General features: G+C 37.5%; 1 protein-coding gene and 1 long non-coding RNA gene across 2 annotated transcripts in view; one reads left to right on the top strand and one right to left on the bottom strand.

Annotated features, from left to right (window-relative positions):
- The window catches only part of LOC124157724, a 472047-nt gene that overhangs the window by 349206 nt on the left and 105717 nt on the right, over window positions 1–17124 (top strand). The window contains exon 4 of the mRNA XM_046532700.1: window positions 9119–9252. Coding sequence (XP_046388656.1) covers window positions 9119–9252 — 134 coding nt within the window. The remainder of the gene's footprint in view (window positions 1–9118; window positions 9253–17124) is intronic.
- LOC124157725 overlaps window positions 1–17124 on the bottom strand; it is a 143749-nt gene that overhangs the window by 26535 nt on the left and 100090 nt on the right. The window lies entirely within an intron of this gene.

Here is a 17124-nt window from a genome sequence, read left to right as displayed (position 1 = left end):
AAACTTAATATATACAGGTTAATCAATTAACGGGCATAACTAATTAATCAGCAATTCATCTCAAACGCTTCAGCCAACAACTAAATGAACATGCGCTTTTGAAATCAATCACGCATTCATGGTGCATGAGTCCCAATTAGTTCTGCAAGAGACATTCTTTAAAGCAGTTTTTCAGAAACAGCAATTAATGATTTCCATCCCAGAAGCTATCGAAATGAATTGAACGATATATGCCCTTCGCCGATTCCCAATATTATTTATCATATCCTTTGCCACGATAGCTTTAGGTATATCCATCAGAAGCTATTTCATTAATCATCAAGGTGATATCTGTAAGTATAATTGTTGCTGAAGTTATGCAGGCTGACTTTTCATGATACGTATACAAAATTCCAATAGTTTAATTTAATTAATATTCTCAAGTGGTTAGAATTGAGAATTTATTTCATTTATGCACAGAAAAAGAATAATTGTATCTGATTGACTTTGAGTAGATTTCCATCACATGGAGGGTCAAAAGAAGTCGATAACTGAACCGAAGCACGGCGAATAGCTTGTTACTCTCCAGCTGCATACATTACTTCTCATCTAGATTAATCGAAAAAATCGATATTTTACGAAAACATTTTTGTTTTTTGTGAGTTATGCCGACACCGGCCGTAACCTGAGTACATAATAACATATCTTGGCAAGGCTTTTAATGCAACAAATGATATAATTTTTGCCTCAGAAGTGGTCTTAAATTAATGCCTGAAATTAGTTAACATTAGTTAAGATTTTCAATTTCCTGGTTATGCACTCTAACCTTTTTAGTTTCAAGAAAAGCTTTGTATGCGGCATGACAAAAATCGTACTTCAAAATAATAACTGAGGGGAAGAAGTTGCGGTTAACTATAGGCAATGTAAAGAAGCGAACACATTTCCTGTTTTTGCGTTGTCGATCCATATCGATATTCTTTGAATCTGTTTGTTTCACTTGATCATGTTTAGAATAATTTAAAATCTACTACCATATTGAGCAAAGAATATTATATTTTCAAATTGAAATATTTTAATCGTATTTTCAGTGAAGCAATTACAAAGAAGGATAATTGATAAAATGATAAAACTCAAACGTTTTTACATCCAAAGGAAGTTTGGTTATGCTATCAGTCGATGAAGTTCTTGACGGACTGAAGCGGATGAACGCACGAGATCAAAGCATTTGTCACAGTGCGCGGGATTCCTCAGGATTTCCAAAGAATGAACTAACCTTTTGGCCTGCTAAAGAAGAGCTATTATTCGCTTTGTGGCGTAAATAGCTATCGATCGCCTCTCGCCCAGCTTCCGCGAGAGCTTGAACCAGCAGGTTGCTGGGGGGAGGGGGTCAGGTGGCGGTTCTTTCGGGTAAGGGGCGGGGGAAGCATGAGACGTGGGAGGAGGAGGGTGCCTCATTGCACATTCATTTTAGGAACGAAGGATTCCGCCTTCGGGGAGAATTGCACCGCAAGATTCGTTTGCTTCGCTGAACCCAAAACCTACCCCGGTGCTCGAGAAAGGTGCTCCACAAAGCGATGGCAATGAAAGCTGAGAAATGCTTGCGAGGCAGCGCGAAACTCTCGTGGAAGAAAGAACGTAGGTAGAGCGCAGACTTTTTTTTCTCTTCCCTCTCCGCTAGACCTGTTCAACAACGAAATATTTCCCGAGAAATGCTGTCTCAAAACTTTTCTTTCACTCAATTCTCTTCTCCCTCGGTAAACTTGGAAAAGAAAGCCGTTTATTTTAAAGACGGAAACATGTGGATATATGTAGTACTTGCCATAGGCATTTTAATATCAACTTAATAGCGACAGATTTGGCAATAAAAATGAATATGCGCTTTCACTTTCTTATTCACTTACGTGCCTGATTCTTCATCTAAATTCATGTAGGTACTTAACGATTATCATTTCCTCAGAATTTGAAATCACTAAACAAAATCAGATAAAGATCCACTTCTTGATCTTTTATCCCTAACATTTGCCTCAACAGAGTCGACTTTAAGCGGACCTTTCATAGAAGAATAGATGCACTCCAATGATTTAAGTATGTTAAGGCTATTCAAATTTATTTTAAGACATTTAAATTGAGATTTCATGCGTTTAATTCTCCATTAACCTAAAGGATATATGAATGGCATTTGAGCAATTATTAAAATATCCTCTTCCTAAATTATTATATGATGGAAAGGTTTGACAACTAAAATATTCTTTGTAAATTATAGCATATATTTTTAAAATTTATTGCGGAGGAAATTGCGGCCAAGCTGTGGTTTTAATTAGGAAAAATATTGCCCCAGTTGTTTTATGTGTTAAAGATATTACAAAAATTTTGATCCACTAAAATCTAACATCTCTTAGATGTCAACATCAATGCGCATAGTCATCGTCATACATTATTTGTGGTGATTCATGAATTTCGTGATTTTTTTAAATACGTAATATTTTTGCATTTATTAAGGACGAGAATGCCGAGAATGCATCACCATTAAACCCTCAACAGAGTTTTCTTTATGACTACTATTTATTATCCCAGCAAAGAATTAAAATAGTCGAATCGAAACCGATGAGAAAAATGAGATCACTTCTCCGTCACAACTCAATTCTCTGTTGCGGAAAGGAGCCCGACATTCTCGAGAAAAGAAAAGGTGACAATTTTGCGTGAACAATAATCTTTTTCCCAAACTTCCGGCCGATGAGAAAGCCCCAAAGCTGAACACGCAGGTCGTCGTCACCGACAAGGAAAGGAATCGGCTTTTTACCCTAAAGACGGATCGCCGGCCGAACTCTCAAATTTGACAATGGAATTAAGGCACGGGAGAAGAAGGTATTTGATGAACGAGGAAGAGGAGGAAACGGCCAGTGAGGAAAAATAAAAATCGGGGGGATGAGGAAAGGAAATAAGCCCTGAACAGGAGGGATTTTATTCACGCCCTCCCTAATGGTTCGGTGCCTTGCCCATGCCGGCTTGCTTACTTTCCTTGCTTCCACACGTTTCACAAAACTCCCACCTTCTTCCTTCCGCTTCCAAACATTCCCTTTCAAGCTTACCAACCCCCCTGCCTCCTTTCAAGACCATAAGAAGCCTTCCTCACCCCTCCCACCGCACCCTACGGTAAACTCTAAGGGTAAGAGAAGAAGGGAAAAAGCGAGCATTTCCTCTTAGCCTACCCATGCAGCCGTGCCTTCCAACGGATCCCCTGCTACCCTTCCCCCCCTGTCACGAGCAATCGGTGTAATCACCTGAGTCATTAGCATTTTCAAGGCTGAGTGCCCTGAAAACAAGGGAAAGGTCACTCGATTCGCATGCGACTGGAGGATCCATCTCTCTCTTTCTCCCCCAAACCCTGACTGGCTTCTCATCCCCCGGGCCCATGTTCCCTCCCGTCTCGCCGCAACCCTCCTTACACCCCACATACCCCGGTGCCTTCAACATTATCCGACTCCAGTGTACCCCGTGGGGCGAGTCTTCAACGGATAACCGCACCGGCGCGGCGTCCCTTTCCTGTCGCTCCTCCATCTTCGTCGAAGTGGGAAAAATAAACGCGTCGCCAATCAAGGGGGACCGCCGAAGACTTGAATAAATGTCATTTTCTTTAACCATTCATTACTTAAATAACAATTTGTTGTCATTCATCTATGTATCTTAATATTTTTTTACTATAATGCATTAATTCTTCAATTGACGCAAAATAAAATTATAAAATAAATCGCAGAGAGGTTGGAAAAGCACGGAATTTTGTAATAGCATAATGCCTAAATAATGCAAAAAATCTTTAAATTATCGCTACTCCATTATATCTCCACGTAATTTCAATAACCATGAAAATTATTGGCAACATTAATAATATACTGAATTAATAAACTGAATTGCTAGCAGTGCCATTGAAATTCGCTAAAAGAAATATTTTTTCCTACTGCATTCAATCCTGCACTATTACGAGTGTCTAGTACTCGCAGTAGTAGTGTCAATAACGCAAGACCAAAAAAAATCATAATCAATAACGTCAGCATGAGGCGCGGAAAGATTAAATGACTTTTTGCGCATTCGAGGGCACAGATACTAAGTTTTATGCAGCAAGGACCAAATTTGCTATGACAAAAATACGTAATTTTCCTGGACAACAATTCAAGTATCGTAACTTCAACTTGGTCACCGAGTGAAGAAAGCAGATTTAATAGATTAGCCCAGGCTCTCTACGCAGACACTCGGAACCTTGATCAGGTTATGCTTCCTAGGATGAATCCACATGGTTAATTGAGTTTCTTCCCCTCGCCGACTCAAGACATTTTTCCATTAAATTCACTTTTAATGGTCCCCAATTTATTTTACGGAAGTTTCCTCCAGAATGAATGACTTTCCACGATCTTATAAAAGAACGGCGGCGTATAAACCCTGCTATGACAGCACATTCGACGAAACAATTGAAAATTTCAAATTTTACGTTAAAAAAATCGAGTTAACAGATAAATACTTGGGAACTTCCTCAACGTTTAAAAAAAATACTTTAGTATTAGCCATGTTAACTCTTGAACACTATATATTGATATCCGGAAGATTCTTTCTGGATCATGCTAACATATCATGTTCGGCAATCGGGGACTTAGACGAATGCAGAATTAGGTTTAATTAGAAAAATATAATTTTAAATTATAAACATCTCCACTTATCATCCTTATTTTGCACTTACAATCGTTGCCATTTAGATTATTTTCAGATTTACCTTCCCCAAAATTCTACCTCAACTTTATAAGGACGATTATATTTTTTTCTTTCGCGATGTCAAATCTTGTAATGGTTGAAACATGAGTAAAAGATTCTTTTTCATTCTGCTATCACATTATGACAATTTGCAAAATTTGGTTGAGACCAAGTCATCTAAAGTGCTATGAACTAGTCACGTGAACAGTAGATGACCCACTTAAGCATATTTTTTGTGCTGAGCCCACTTCTGTGACTCAAGGACATAATCTTCAGCCTATTTAGATAGCCATTGCATTCACTCGACCACCCTGACAGGCCTTCATATGGGGTTTGCTTCGTTTTATTACTGTAATATCTCGCCTAGCGTCGTCGCACCGCGCCTTGTCGCAATTTTCGTGAGCGTGTAAATGGAGGAACGGTCCCTGGAAACGAACGGCTTCGCTGACATTCTCATTTTCGCCAGCTTTCTTCGGAAGTTGTTCGGAATAGTTACTTCTTTTCTGCAGTGCAGCTTGGGGCTGCAATCAGCGTCATGCAATCCAACGCGCTCTGCGTGTGACGACTGAAAAGTAGTTCCACAAGAGTAGCTAACGTATTAGGCATTGCATGCTAATGATAGCGAAGGAGACAAAAACTCCTTTAAAACTTCCAAACGATTCAAGGTCATGCAGTTCTTAAGAAAGGTCAAAGATGCAAGTTATTCTTATTTAAGAATCATCACAATTCAATGTATGACAATCTAAATTTATGTATCATTAATCAGAAAGAAAAATAATACCTGTCAAATGTGGAATTTAATTCAAAATAACTCATTTAAATCTATTAAATGTCACCCATAGTAGGCAACTTAAGTCTCATCCAAATAAACTGTAATTATATTTTACCATAGTGAATTAATTCCATATTCAATTATGTAGGTATTCCTGAGAAAATTGATAGCATATAAAGAAAATATCAATTTTTTTCTTTTAAAAATGGTTTGTCTGTTATGTTGAAAAAAAATCTATTTCTCGGTAGTTATCAATCACATGGTAAAACTTTACCACTGAAACATACGAGGAACTTTATTTTCCTAAAGGTGATAGCATTGCAATCACTTATACGAATCTGAGCGTCTTCACCATTTATTGACGAGTATGCTTCTCGTGCTTACTTAAATTCCACGAGTATTGGACAAATAAAAAGGTTTTCTGATACTTCTTTTTAGCTGAGTACATCTTTACATATATGTTTATTCCTTTACCGTCACTGGACTAAGTATCATAACTATTATGACCGTAAAAATTCTTAAAAATTACATTTCTCCTCCATACACCGACAGTAATTAAGATGAATCGATTTCAGATATTAACACACATTTTTCATTGAATAAGAATTATAGGTAAGGGACAGATCAATAGGAGGGAGTCAAATATTGTCTTTAAGCAATCACATAGGGAAAGAGAGTTGACTGCTTCAATTAAAGTGTGTGGGGTCGACGTTAAAGGAAAAAATATTTTAAAATGCAATAAGACATACATAGACTGTCCCAAGGGTCGTGTGTCATTTTTGACCTCTAATTTTAGTAAATTCCCTTAGAGCAATATTCTTGAAAGTTGGCATACGCATGGGTAAAGATCCTAAGTTTTGTTGAGTGCCAGTAAAAGTTTACAATTTTGACCTTTTGACCTCACATTGTGGGCCAAAACAAAAATTTTGAATTTTCCGTATAGGGTGTCAATGTTTAAAAAAATCGAGATAGAAAAAAGTCTGAATTTCATTGCCAAAGATGTCAATTATTAGGATTTTGGACTCGAGGAAACCGAAAATAACACTTTTATTCACGAAAATCCAACCATTGACCCAGTAAGGTCACATTCAAGGTCATAAGCCTCGTTGGCGTTGACGTAACGTTCTCGCCTGCCAAACAAGAGGTCCGAGTCGCGCCTGGGTAGGTTTCCCCGGTCCAGGGCATGGTTGTTCGTGTACATTTACTTGTTACATTTGTTGAACACCCCGGTGTAAAATGGCCAATAAAAGCTGTCTCCGATGGTTTGAGAATAAAGTAAAAAAATAAAAATAAGGATGGCAAAAAGAATAGGATACCAACATAGGTGTCGATCCATGGGTTTTAAAGGGGGCCCAAGTCATTGGTATTGTCCAAATACTCGTTTTATCCACCCACTATTTGACCACCAAGGCTAATACTGAGGCCAAAGGTCATAGAGGTAAACGTTGGGCCATCGTGACAACCAAGACGTCGAACAATAGGTTTTAAAGGGTGCTCGAGTCAGTTTTGCAGTTCATTTATCAGTATTGTTGATTTTTTCACTTCTGGAGGTCATAAATAATTAATTTTGATCTTATATTTTAAATTTTTATTTGCACATTATTCTGAGTGAAAATAGCGAGAGAATTTTTCAAAATTTTAAGAAGTAGCATAAACGCTGTTTTTGGGTAAAACGTTGTGAAAATGGGATACATGTGTTTTTCAGTAAGATGGATAGGCTTGAAACGATGGCATCTACTTGAAAAGTAAATTGGATGTTTACGTGACTTTTATGTCTATTTGAAAATATCCGCATTTGTGGACTTGCCTGGCATAATATCAAAATAATGGAGGAGATCTATCAAAAGGTAGCTGAGAAGAGGATAAAGGCCGAAAGGTCACTGTTGGGCATGCAACAAGGCAATTGACAGAATAAATATTTGGACAAAAATTGTGAAAATGAATAATTTATGACTATGGTAGGGAAACAAGAAAAGTGCAAGAACATGGAACTGTTGAAGAAATATTAAAGAGCTAATTGTCCATTTCTGTTTAGGCAAAGCAAAGATGGAAAATATATCCAACCTTAAGATCACCATTTCCTTTTGATCAAAATTGAGCTTATTTAAACATAACAATGCGTTAACACTGAATAACATGGTTAAATAAATGACAATTTAAATAAAGGTGTTATGCATCGGGACAAAAAATAGCCGTTAACGTAATATAGAGGACAAGAAGAAATTGTCACCATTGATGTTAAAATAAAATCAAATCAATAAATTGAAATTCACGCTTGAGAAATGTATCCTCTGTCACCTATTCATTCCGGCAGAACTTCTACAGTTAACGAGTTCATCTTAATAGACACTTCCAGTCACTTTAGCTCCCTTCTCACGATTTCCGTTCAATTGAGTGCCTTCGTTCTCTCCATCTCATCAGGGTCCAAATATTGCCAGCTCAACCTTAAAGTTTTAACAAGCTCATTCCATAACACACACATATATTCATGTATATATTTACGTTAAACTTCGAGATCTACACACTCATCCCTGAACGGAGTAGAATGTCTTTCTCCGACTTTGCTACCCCTCCCCATTTACTTTTTTCTTAAAAATTGAATGTGAAGCAATATTCAAGCGCTCACCTGAAGCGGAGTACACCAGGAATCTCAAAACTTTCATAATCCTTCTCCGCTGATCTAAAAGAAAGTTTGTCCAAGCAGCGGCAATTGAGCGAAAATCGTATTTGACCTGGGGAGGACGTCAAGCTGTAAAATATCGCTCAAGAGTAAATAGGATTTTTTTATGTTTGAAACTAATCAACTCTTTAGCCCTCTTTTTGTTCATGGTTTAAATGAGACTGGCGATGGAATTCTTGTTGAACTCATGCCTCGAAACCCGTTTTATATAAAAATGTAAGCCTAAAGAAAGCAGACTTCGGTGTTGAAAGCAGTGGATAAATTGCGTTCTGCCAAAAGAAAAAAAGGCTGAAAACTTTTTCCTATTCTTTTTCTGTTAAATTAAATATAAATGAGTATCTATATATACGTAAAACGCAAAAACCGATCGAAAAGAACGGATCACAAAATTGGCTACGAAAAACACAGAAACATAGGCAAAAGAGACACTCACAAGAACAAACAGACGTTTCAGCGGGATGCCCCGCTATCTTTGGGCACAGAAGATAGCGGGTAATCCCGCTAAAACGTCTGTCTGTTCTTGTGAGTGTCTCTTTTATCTGTGTTTCTGTGTTTTTCGTAGTCAATTTTATAAACCGTTCTTTTCTATCGGTTTTTACGTTTTACGTACATTATCGCGTAGTGCGCTTTTCTCGAGATTTTATATAGGTATCTATCTATAGATATAAAAATAAATTCATAGAGAAGGAAATAAAGGGATAGGAACATATAATGGAAAAAGGACGAGGACAGCGGTGCTGTGGTAGATAGAAAATATATAGATATAGATATTTGTGATTCTGAAAAATTAAAGAGGCACTCTAATGGTTGAGGCACTATAACAATTTATTCAATGTAATAATAGTGCAACGACAGTCAGTAAAAGTTGTTCTTCTGAGGTGAATTATAAAAATACTTTCATATTATAAATTTAAAAAAAATATTGAGCTAGCTTTCTTCTATTTTAGAGCCGCAGACGTCGGATCCTGAGATCTGGGGCAGGAAAACTTCTTACCTAGTGGGAGAAAAGCTGGAAATCAACTGTACTTCTTCACCATCGCACCCTCCTGCTCATATCACGTGGTTGGTCAACGAAAGACAGGTAAGTAGGCGTAATATCTGTTATTTTCCCCTGATTTATCGTTGATTGATAATTTAATAATGCATTTTTTTATTGATTAGCGATCCCTTTGCCCAACACACAATCAACTAATTTATCCAACACGTAGCGAGCGACGCCTTGAATTGAAAGAAGGAAACAAGGCAAAATTTTCTTACCACAAATTCAACCAGTCACAAGCTGTTTTATTTTTTAGAACTGCTGGCTACTCACTATGTGGATCACTAGGATATAGCTTTCCCAGGGAATAATTGACTCAAAAACGCAGGAAAGCGGATAATATCAGCGAATTAGATGACAACCCTTTAATATTAATTTGATGTCCACATTAAGATTTGCAGTTAATATTTTTTTAATCACAGGAATAGTTGGACGACCCAGGCATTAAACGTGCATGTAAATATAAAGGAAAGAGAAAAATGATGCAAGATTTCCTTAGCAGACCATCATTACATGAGAACGTACACTTTTTATGAATATCAAAAAGCGTAAACCAAGGCCATGCTATTCGTTGAATAACTCATCCATTTCATTATGCAATGATTCATATGCTGGTTGGTCACTCGCGATTCCGCAAAATCGTAAAACTAGTCTGCATCTGCGTGTTCCAGAACCAATCCCCATGCAAGCATGCATAGTTCGGCGGGTGAGTAGGTGCATGAGTGGGTGGGAAAAAAAATATGCGTCTAGCGTCTTCGACGAGACGAAGATTACGAGTCGGACGATAAACCTCCCTGCCGTTATATCGTCTCGCCACGTTGAAGTCTCGATCCGAAAAGAGAAAACGCTTCTCACCGACATCTCAACCAGAAATTCAACTGCAATCCACCATATTATCAACACCAATATCCTTCATATTTCTGCAACCCAATACTCCATTTCGGTCCGACTTCATTTCAGTCCCACGGGCGCCACATAAAACTCCCTCTAGGATCTTGGCCCGTAATTTCTCAAACCTAAATGCGGACCTCAAGCATCCCACAGAGAACCTCCGGATACAAGTCGGAATAAATGGCTGCAGTAGAGGAAGACAAGAAAATGGGGAATGCAAAGGGAGGCCTCCATTGTTCTAGGTCTTCGGCCATTAGTAGAGCTTTTTGAGCTCACAGTCGCTGACAAATTTTCCTAATCACCCCATCCCTAGAACACTCCGGCACTTCGCTATACGCTGGATCCCGTAGTACTTTCATTGTTCGTCCCACCAGCTAAATCCATCCCTCCCTATGTCTCTTAAACTATCCTCCGACGCGTTGTCATTTTGGCGAAAATGAAACGGTCCTAATACTTTTTTATCCGACGGCCGTCGTCGGTTCTCATCAGTCCGCCGAGTATCTAGAGCTTGAGCTGGCCCAATTGCGACTAATTCTTCCACGGCCTTGGGAACGAACGTTTGCAGTGAAGCGAGGGAGATCTTGCCTCTGACTTACCGTACGACAGAAGGGAAGGATGTTCGCTTGGAGAGTCGGTGAAGAAATAGAGAGTGGAGCAGGATAGAGAGTGACCCAGAGTCGACTTCAGCTTACTTCTGTACCGAGGAATTATTTTTAAATGTGCTGCGGAGATCACTCCATCTGTACATTTTACCAATCAGGAGTATCTCAGTGGAGTTTTTGTAAATAGGGAAAATTATTCCTAATGAATTTTATTAGAATAAAGGGATATGCTTTAACATGATGATAACTCTGAACAAGCATTGAACGATGCCAATCTTAATTATCAGATTTTAATCTAAAAAATAGGCTTACAATTAAAATCACCTTCACGATACGAAAAAAATTTAATTTACCGATGTCTATTATATAACACATAAAGCGTTCAAACATATTATGCCCTTCAAGATTGTTCCTCAGTACATCAGGCACTTAGTTTAATTATGTCATTCAGTCTGTGGGGAAATTCAAGACTTTTTTCTCTCAAAATGTACGTGAAAGAAAATGATATTTGCGGAATGCAAAAAGAATTTTGAAGTATCGATCGATCATGTGAAACCTGAGTACATCCATTTTATAATAGGGAGGCTTGAACTAATTAGTTTACTTTTTATAGCTATATTAATTTCATCCTAATTAGATTCTGAACATACATCTCACCTCAGCTGACGAATGACTTGAAGTTTCAAGCACTACTACACTTATAAAAATTATTCTTCTGCACTCTATATTACTGCCCTTTTCTCTAATGACAGTGGATTTTTTTATTATTTTATACGAATACAATCTATTGAAGATTGGCGTAAAAATTCGGGATACGATCATTGCATGAATTCTTCAAAATATAAAAAAATAATATCCTATCAAAAATAACAAGCCAGGTACATGGTAGTTTTTAAAAATCCGGAGCAAATATAAACCGTGTTAAATTTGTAGAAATTAACTTCACGATATACCGACATACAGTAATTACACTGCAACTGTTCTCGCATGTTTTATTGGTCGCTCGGTCACTTTTCAAGGTCATCCCTTATGAAGGTCAGGTCGAAGGTTCAATGCAAAGAATAATTTAATGAGGCTTACAAATGGAGTGAAACAAAAAACATCTCACCAATTGGAATTTCTAAAGTGAGATATTTCCCTCAATAGAATTTGTTTAGCGTTCCCCACGGCCAAGAATGATAACTAGCGCATGCTAAGAGAGAAAATGAATTCGAATTAAATGAAGCCTTGTTTCAATGAAATACACCAGAAAATCAGTTATTCGGAGCCTTTCAAACTGGAAAAATTCATCTAATAATAGCATAATCAGAATAATAGCAGAATAGCATCTAATAATATCAGAATGAATTTCATCAACCGCTTTTTCGTATGCTCATCAGGTCATACCGAATTAGTGGAGATATTGAGATATCTATTTTTTTGCTTTGCTATGCAGCTCATAGCAATACTTCCCTATGGCATAAATAAAGCAATTTCCTTATTTTTTCTACATTCATGCATTATTTGATCTTTTTCAAAGTCAAATGTCTCATTTATAGCGACTAAAGACTTTATTTTGTTTAGAAAAATTAAGCAAAACTTATTTTGGCTCTAATCTTGATTAAGTCATAATCAATTTCACTTTAATATGTGAGATCATTATCATAAATGTCAGTACGAGAAAATTACCCTCAATGTGGATAACTCTGCTTAATATATTTAAAAGGATAATTTCACTACGAATTCACACATTATTAAGAGATTACCTAGGATTCGGATAAAAAAATCTTTATTTCCACAGTTCGATTTAAGTATTTCAACTGATTCAGAGGGAAATCAAATGATAATGTACTCTTGCTTAACTATAACTCAGAATAGCCAAACTAGTTCCAATTAAGACTGGTAAAATGTTAATACTATTAATTTGACACCATTCCAGAGACTTTTTTAGTCACATATGGGCATAAGAATCTAATCTATCTGCTGTTTAAAATATCTGTTGCTACCAATGGAGAGAACACTTTTTCAATAGGCCGATCATAATCACTCGGCAGTGAATGGTTAATCGCTTCTCGAAGCAACACGACGATAAGTAGTCGCTTTGATTCAGCCGGCGTGATCGAAATCCCGCACCGCAGGAGATCAGCTTGGGGGGGGCTCGGTCAATCGGTTGATTTATTCAGTTCAGCGACTCCATGGTGAGGCTTCATCAGGCGGGTAATGCGTTAAACGCCATCGGGTTCGGAGATCGCCTCAATACGATGCAGCGACGCTTGTTTGACGAGGCGTCGAGGAACAATTGGTCCGCGCTCATCGCCCAGACGACTACGAGGCGACGGAGCCACCATGTAGGTATACCGGCCGAATTGCAAGCTGCCACGCGGGGGGAAAGGGGGACGGGAGGGGGGCACCCGACTTGCAATCACGCTCGCCAGCAGTTTGCCTTGGGCAAGCGATTGCCAACGGCCCATTACGCGGCGTGATGTCGTCTTCCAACGATCAATTGTCCGCACAATATAGACGCCGCTTGGTTATTGACCTAACTTCAAACAAGTGTGAGCTTCTGATTCCTTTTTGTAATTTATTGTTTTATCAACTCTCGGTGTTATTATTACAAATATTACAATGCTTAATTTTAGGTAAAAAGTGAAGCTTTGAATGTGAATCGACTAGAAGTGAAGCCTTAATGATAAAATCAGCAAAACAAACACCTTAAAAGACTCTGTAAAAACGTTGAAAATTCTGAATTAAAAAAATTGAACGTTCTACTAATCGATTTAGTGTTACTTTTGCATCGTCATGATCGATTGACAGCTATGTGGGTCTGGCATCGAAAACTGCGGATATTTTACATTTAAAGACATTTTTGGAAAATTAAAAGTTTTTATAATCCAATACCTGACGAGTGCCTTGGCTGAGTGACAAATAACGCTTCACGTGCCTCGACGATGTTACTAAGGCATTAAAATTAACTCTCCAATGCAACAGTACAATTAATGTTTTCAAAAAAAATAAAAGCTCTGTATGACAAAATACAATATGTTTTACGGAAATAATAAATTCTTGAAATAAAAATAAACGTGTACTCACACATGTTCCACTTCGCGTAAAATTTTCACTATCATGGAAACTTCCAGATCTTCCTTTCAGCCCTCAATTTTGGACTCCAAGCAAATACATGCATTCATTTCTCAATCAACTTCTGTAAGCATTCACTGGATACCTGAAATGCTCTGAGTTTGAGCTCCGCAATTATTAGTCCTACAGTATAGTTTTAAAAAAATCTGTTCCGCCTAGTGAAGGTTTATTTGTAAACCGAGCAAATTCCAAAATTATGTACCAGGAAACGAAATTCGCACACTGAAATTTTCTCGGTCTCATAATCGAATCTCAGCATGCTGGGCACATCCTCGCCGTCATTTCTGAGAAATCGTCGACTGATAAATGAATGAGAGCAGAAATGGAATACCAACAGCGAACTCCCACATCCGAGTAGTGACGAGGTTTCACATACACAAAAAGATACAAATAAATACCAATGGGGATTTTAAAAAAATGCCTATTACGTTTTATGAAATGATCTCAAAACTTTGATTTTTTCAGTATTAATACCAAAATATTGAATTTAAAATCAATATTTCCTTTCAAATCCATCGAAAAAAGATATCTATTGCTCGAATTTAAAAAAAAAGTACGATTGAAAACAGCTTTTACTCTTGCTGGTGCCACTGATTCGATTTCGGAAGAAGCGTTGGAGAATTACGATTGATATATTATTATTATATTTTCTCAAGTAATTATCAAAAAATGTATATGTTTCCAAATTACACAAGAAAATAGATTGCAGTTCCTATGCCCGTAACGAATAAATAAAAAATCACGATGGAAATATCATAATAGCTCTTTGTCGCATACTTATACGATTTATGAAAGGGGGGCACTTCCTCTCCTAGGATTTTTCATATTCTTTGTAAAAGCTTTGTTATAGTACTTCTGAAGCATCTGATACCTAATTTGTCATTCTTTTTTTCCAAATTAATCAACATTTTTTTTCCAAATTAATACAACTACAACTGTTAAATTACTCCATCTCACAGAGAGTAAAATTTTAGTTATTTTCTGGTCGTAATTTAAAATGTTCATTGATCCTTTATATTATCCTAGTGCTTCCAACTAATCATTCTACTTATTCATACTCGTGCTATGCAGCCTTAAACGGTGAAGCATACCGAATTTCCATAAAAAGAGAAAAATGCCAACAGCCTTGAAAGTGCACTACAGTTGCACGTGAAATGCATGTGAATTCCGTTAAACATGACACATTTGTGTCATTTGTTTCCTCTCCTTAACGAGCACATTCACAAATGAGTTCGTGCCGATGAGGAGAAATATCGTGAACCTTAATTGCATGCGGGACACATGCCCGCAAAACTCATAATATAATTGTGTCGGCAATCACGTCTTGCATCACTGAAATAATTTTGCAAGCATAAAAATAGAAACCTACATCAATATCTGGAAATAAATTAATATTCATGAAGTTTTTCACTTAATTTAGATTTTTCTTCTATCTTTAATAGAAAATTTATATTATCATTTGGTAATTAATAGCATTTCAAGGAAACTGAGGCTATCAGAGTTTCCTTTTCCGAAGTATTCCATATGATTACCAATGAATTATCAATTCAAATTGTTTTGAACAATTGTATATAAAATACACATACAGTTAATATGTAAGTGAAGCTTAAATTTACGAATAAAATGAATAGAGTACCTACCTTCTTTTCCATTTATATCAGGGCTAACTCAGAATACTCTCTCATTGTTCCAACCCTAAAGTTGGTTTCTGCCTATATCATGGCATCGGATGGAAAATGAAAATTCGCTCTACATACTTTCCGCCCTTCCTACGAAACACCCAGGGTACGCTGGTATCGCTATCACGAAAAATTGACCTCGATTTCTGATGACACTCAAACTTTTTAACTAGGCGGCAACTTTTCTGAATGCTTTCCATTCCGTTCCTAGCGAATAGCTGAGCGTGGAATTTTCATGCGTCAAAATTCTCCTTCCCGATTCACTTATATATTCCATTCATTATAAACTATTTAGAGTCCCAATAAATTACATTATCTCATTGGGGAAGTTACTCATCTGTTACCCATTTTTTTGTGACTCGGTTCCGGTATTATTCCTCTAAGTCTGACTCCCGGTATGATTCCTAAAAGAAATGTCAACGAAGAATAGAATAACCATTCATGTAAAGGGGATAGATTCGGTTTTACTGACTTAACAAATACACAGCGATTTTTCTTTATTATTGGGTCCATGTCAGCAAAAGTGAAGGACAGAAAATTTAAAATTTGTTGCTGAATCATAGAAAATTTTATCTTTACAATAGCATTATTTGTGCAGCATTTGCGTGAATTCGACAAACATGAGCGTTCTTCATTTCTGCATAATTAGCTCTCGGATCTATGCGACATGTTTTGAAGGCTGTCAACCAAAATACTGAAAAATAAAACTTGTATTTGAAAATGCTTCATTGTGAAAGTCCCTTTTCCTGTACTAATGGGAGCCCATTGGCAGCAGCCAACTCGTCCTGGACGAAAATGGATCCTTTTACCACGAAAAAACTACAACCCGAAAAGGTAAAAGGGGCCCAAGAACCATAGCCACGCCATCATTTCTCTTAGACACAGAAGCAAAGTACATTTTGGCAACCACCCCACCTCTCTCTATGACCCCTTAGCTTTACGCCGGCCTATCACTGACCGCACCTCCCCCTCTCCCACCACCCTCATCCCGTAAAGCACAAATTTTCCCTTGCCACATCGGATACCCTTCCCTCCGCGACCGATATTCCATTAAGGGGCGATAATGGATTCCGCTAAAGGGAACTCGTGTACAAGAGGAAACGGAAGAGAGGGTCCATTGAGTAGGTGAGGTTTTGGGAGTGTAGCCCCGTGAAAGTGTGCGTGGAAACGTCTTTTCCCAAAGCACAAAGGCAAAATCGGGGACAGATGTGAAAAAAAAATTCCCTCCTTTGTCAGAGAAAAGTCATTGCTGATGACAGCGCTCTTCAGACTCTCCTCTGTCATTTCATCATAAAATTTGTCGAGGAAGAGTGACAGATCTGGATTCGAACAGAGAAATCCGACGCTTAATTGTGCTAATAGCTGTCTATACATGCAAACAAATTTGCAATTATTCCACTGGGCAATTTTATAAAACAGCATTAATACGGATATCTGCGATTAAATAGATTTTTCTACACGAAAAATTGTTAAAAAGGGCATTTTTTTATTTTAGCCAATTTTTACACCTTAGGAATAAAATTAAGAAGAAAATTACAAATATGGGATGTCTACCACTCTCGGCCTTCAACTAATGATTCACGACCGTATAGCTTTACAATAGTATTCTCTAGTCGAAAATCAGT

The sequence above is a fragment of the Ischnura elegans genome, chromosome 4, assembly GCF_921293095.1.
Source record: "Ischnura elegans chromosome 4, ioIscEleg1.1, whole genome shotgun sequence".
Classification (NCBI taxonomy): domain Eukaryota; kingdom Metazoa; phylum Arthropoda; class Insecta; order Odonata; family Coenagrionidae; genus Ischnura; species Ischnura elegans.
Note: the sequence above shows the minus strand (reverse complement) of the source record. Positions and strands in the feature narration are given on the sequence as shown.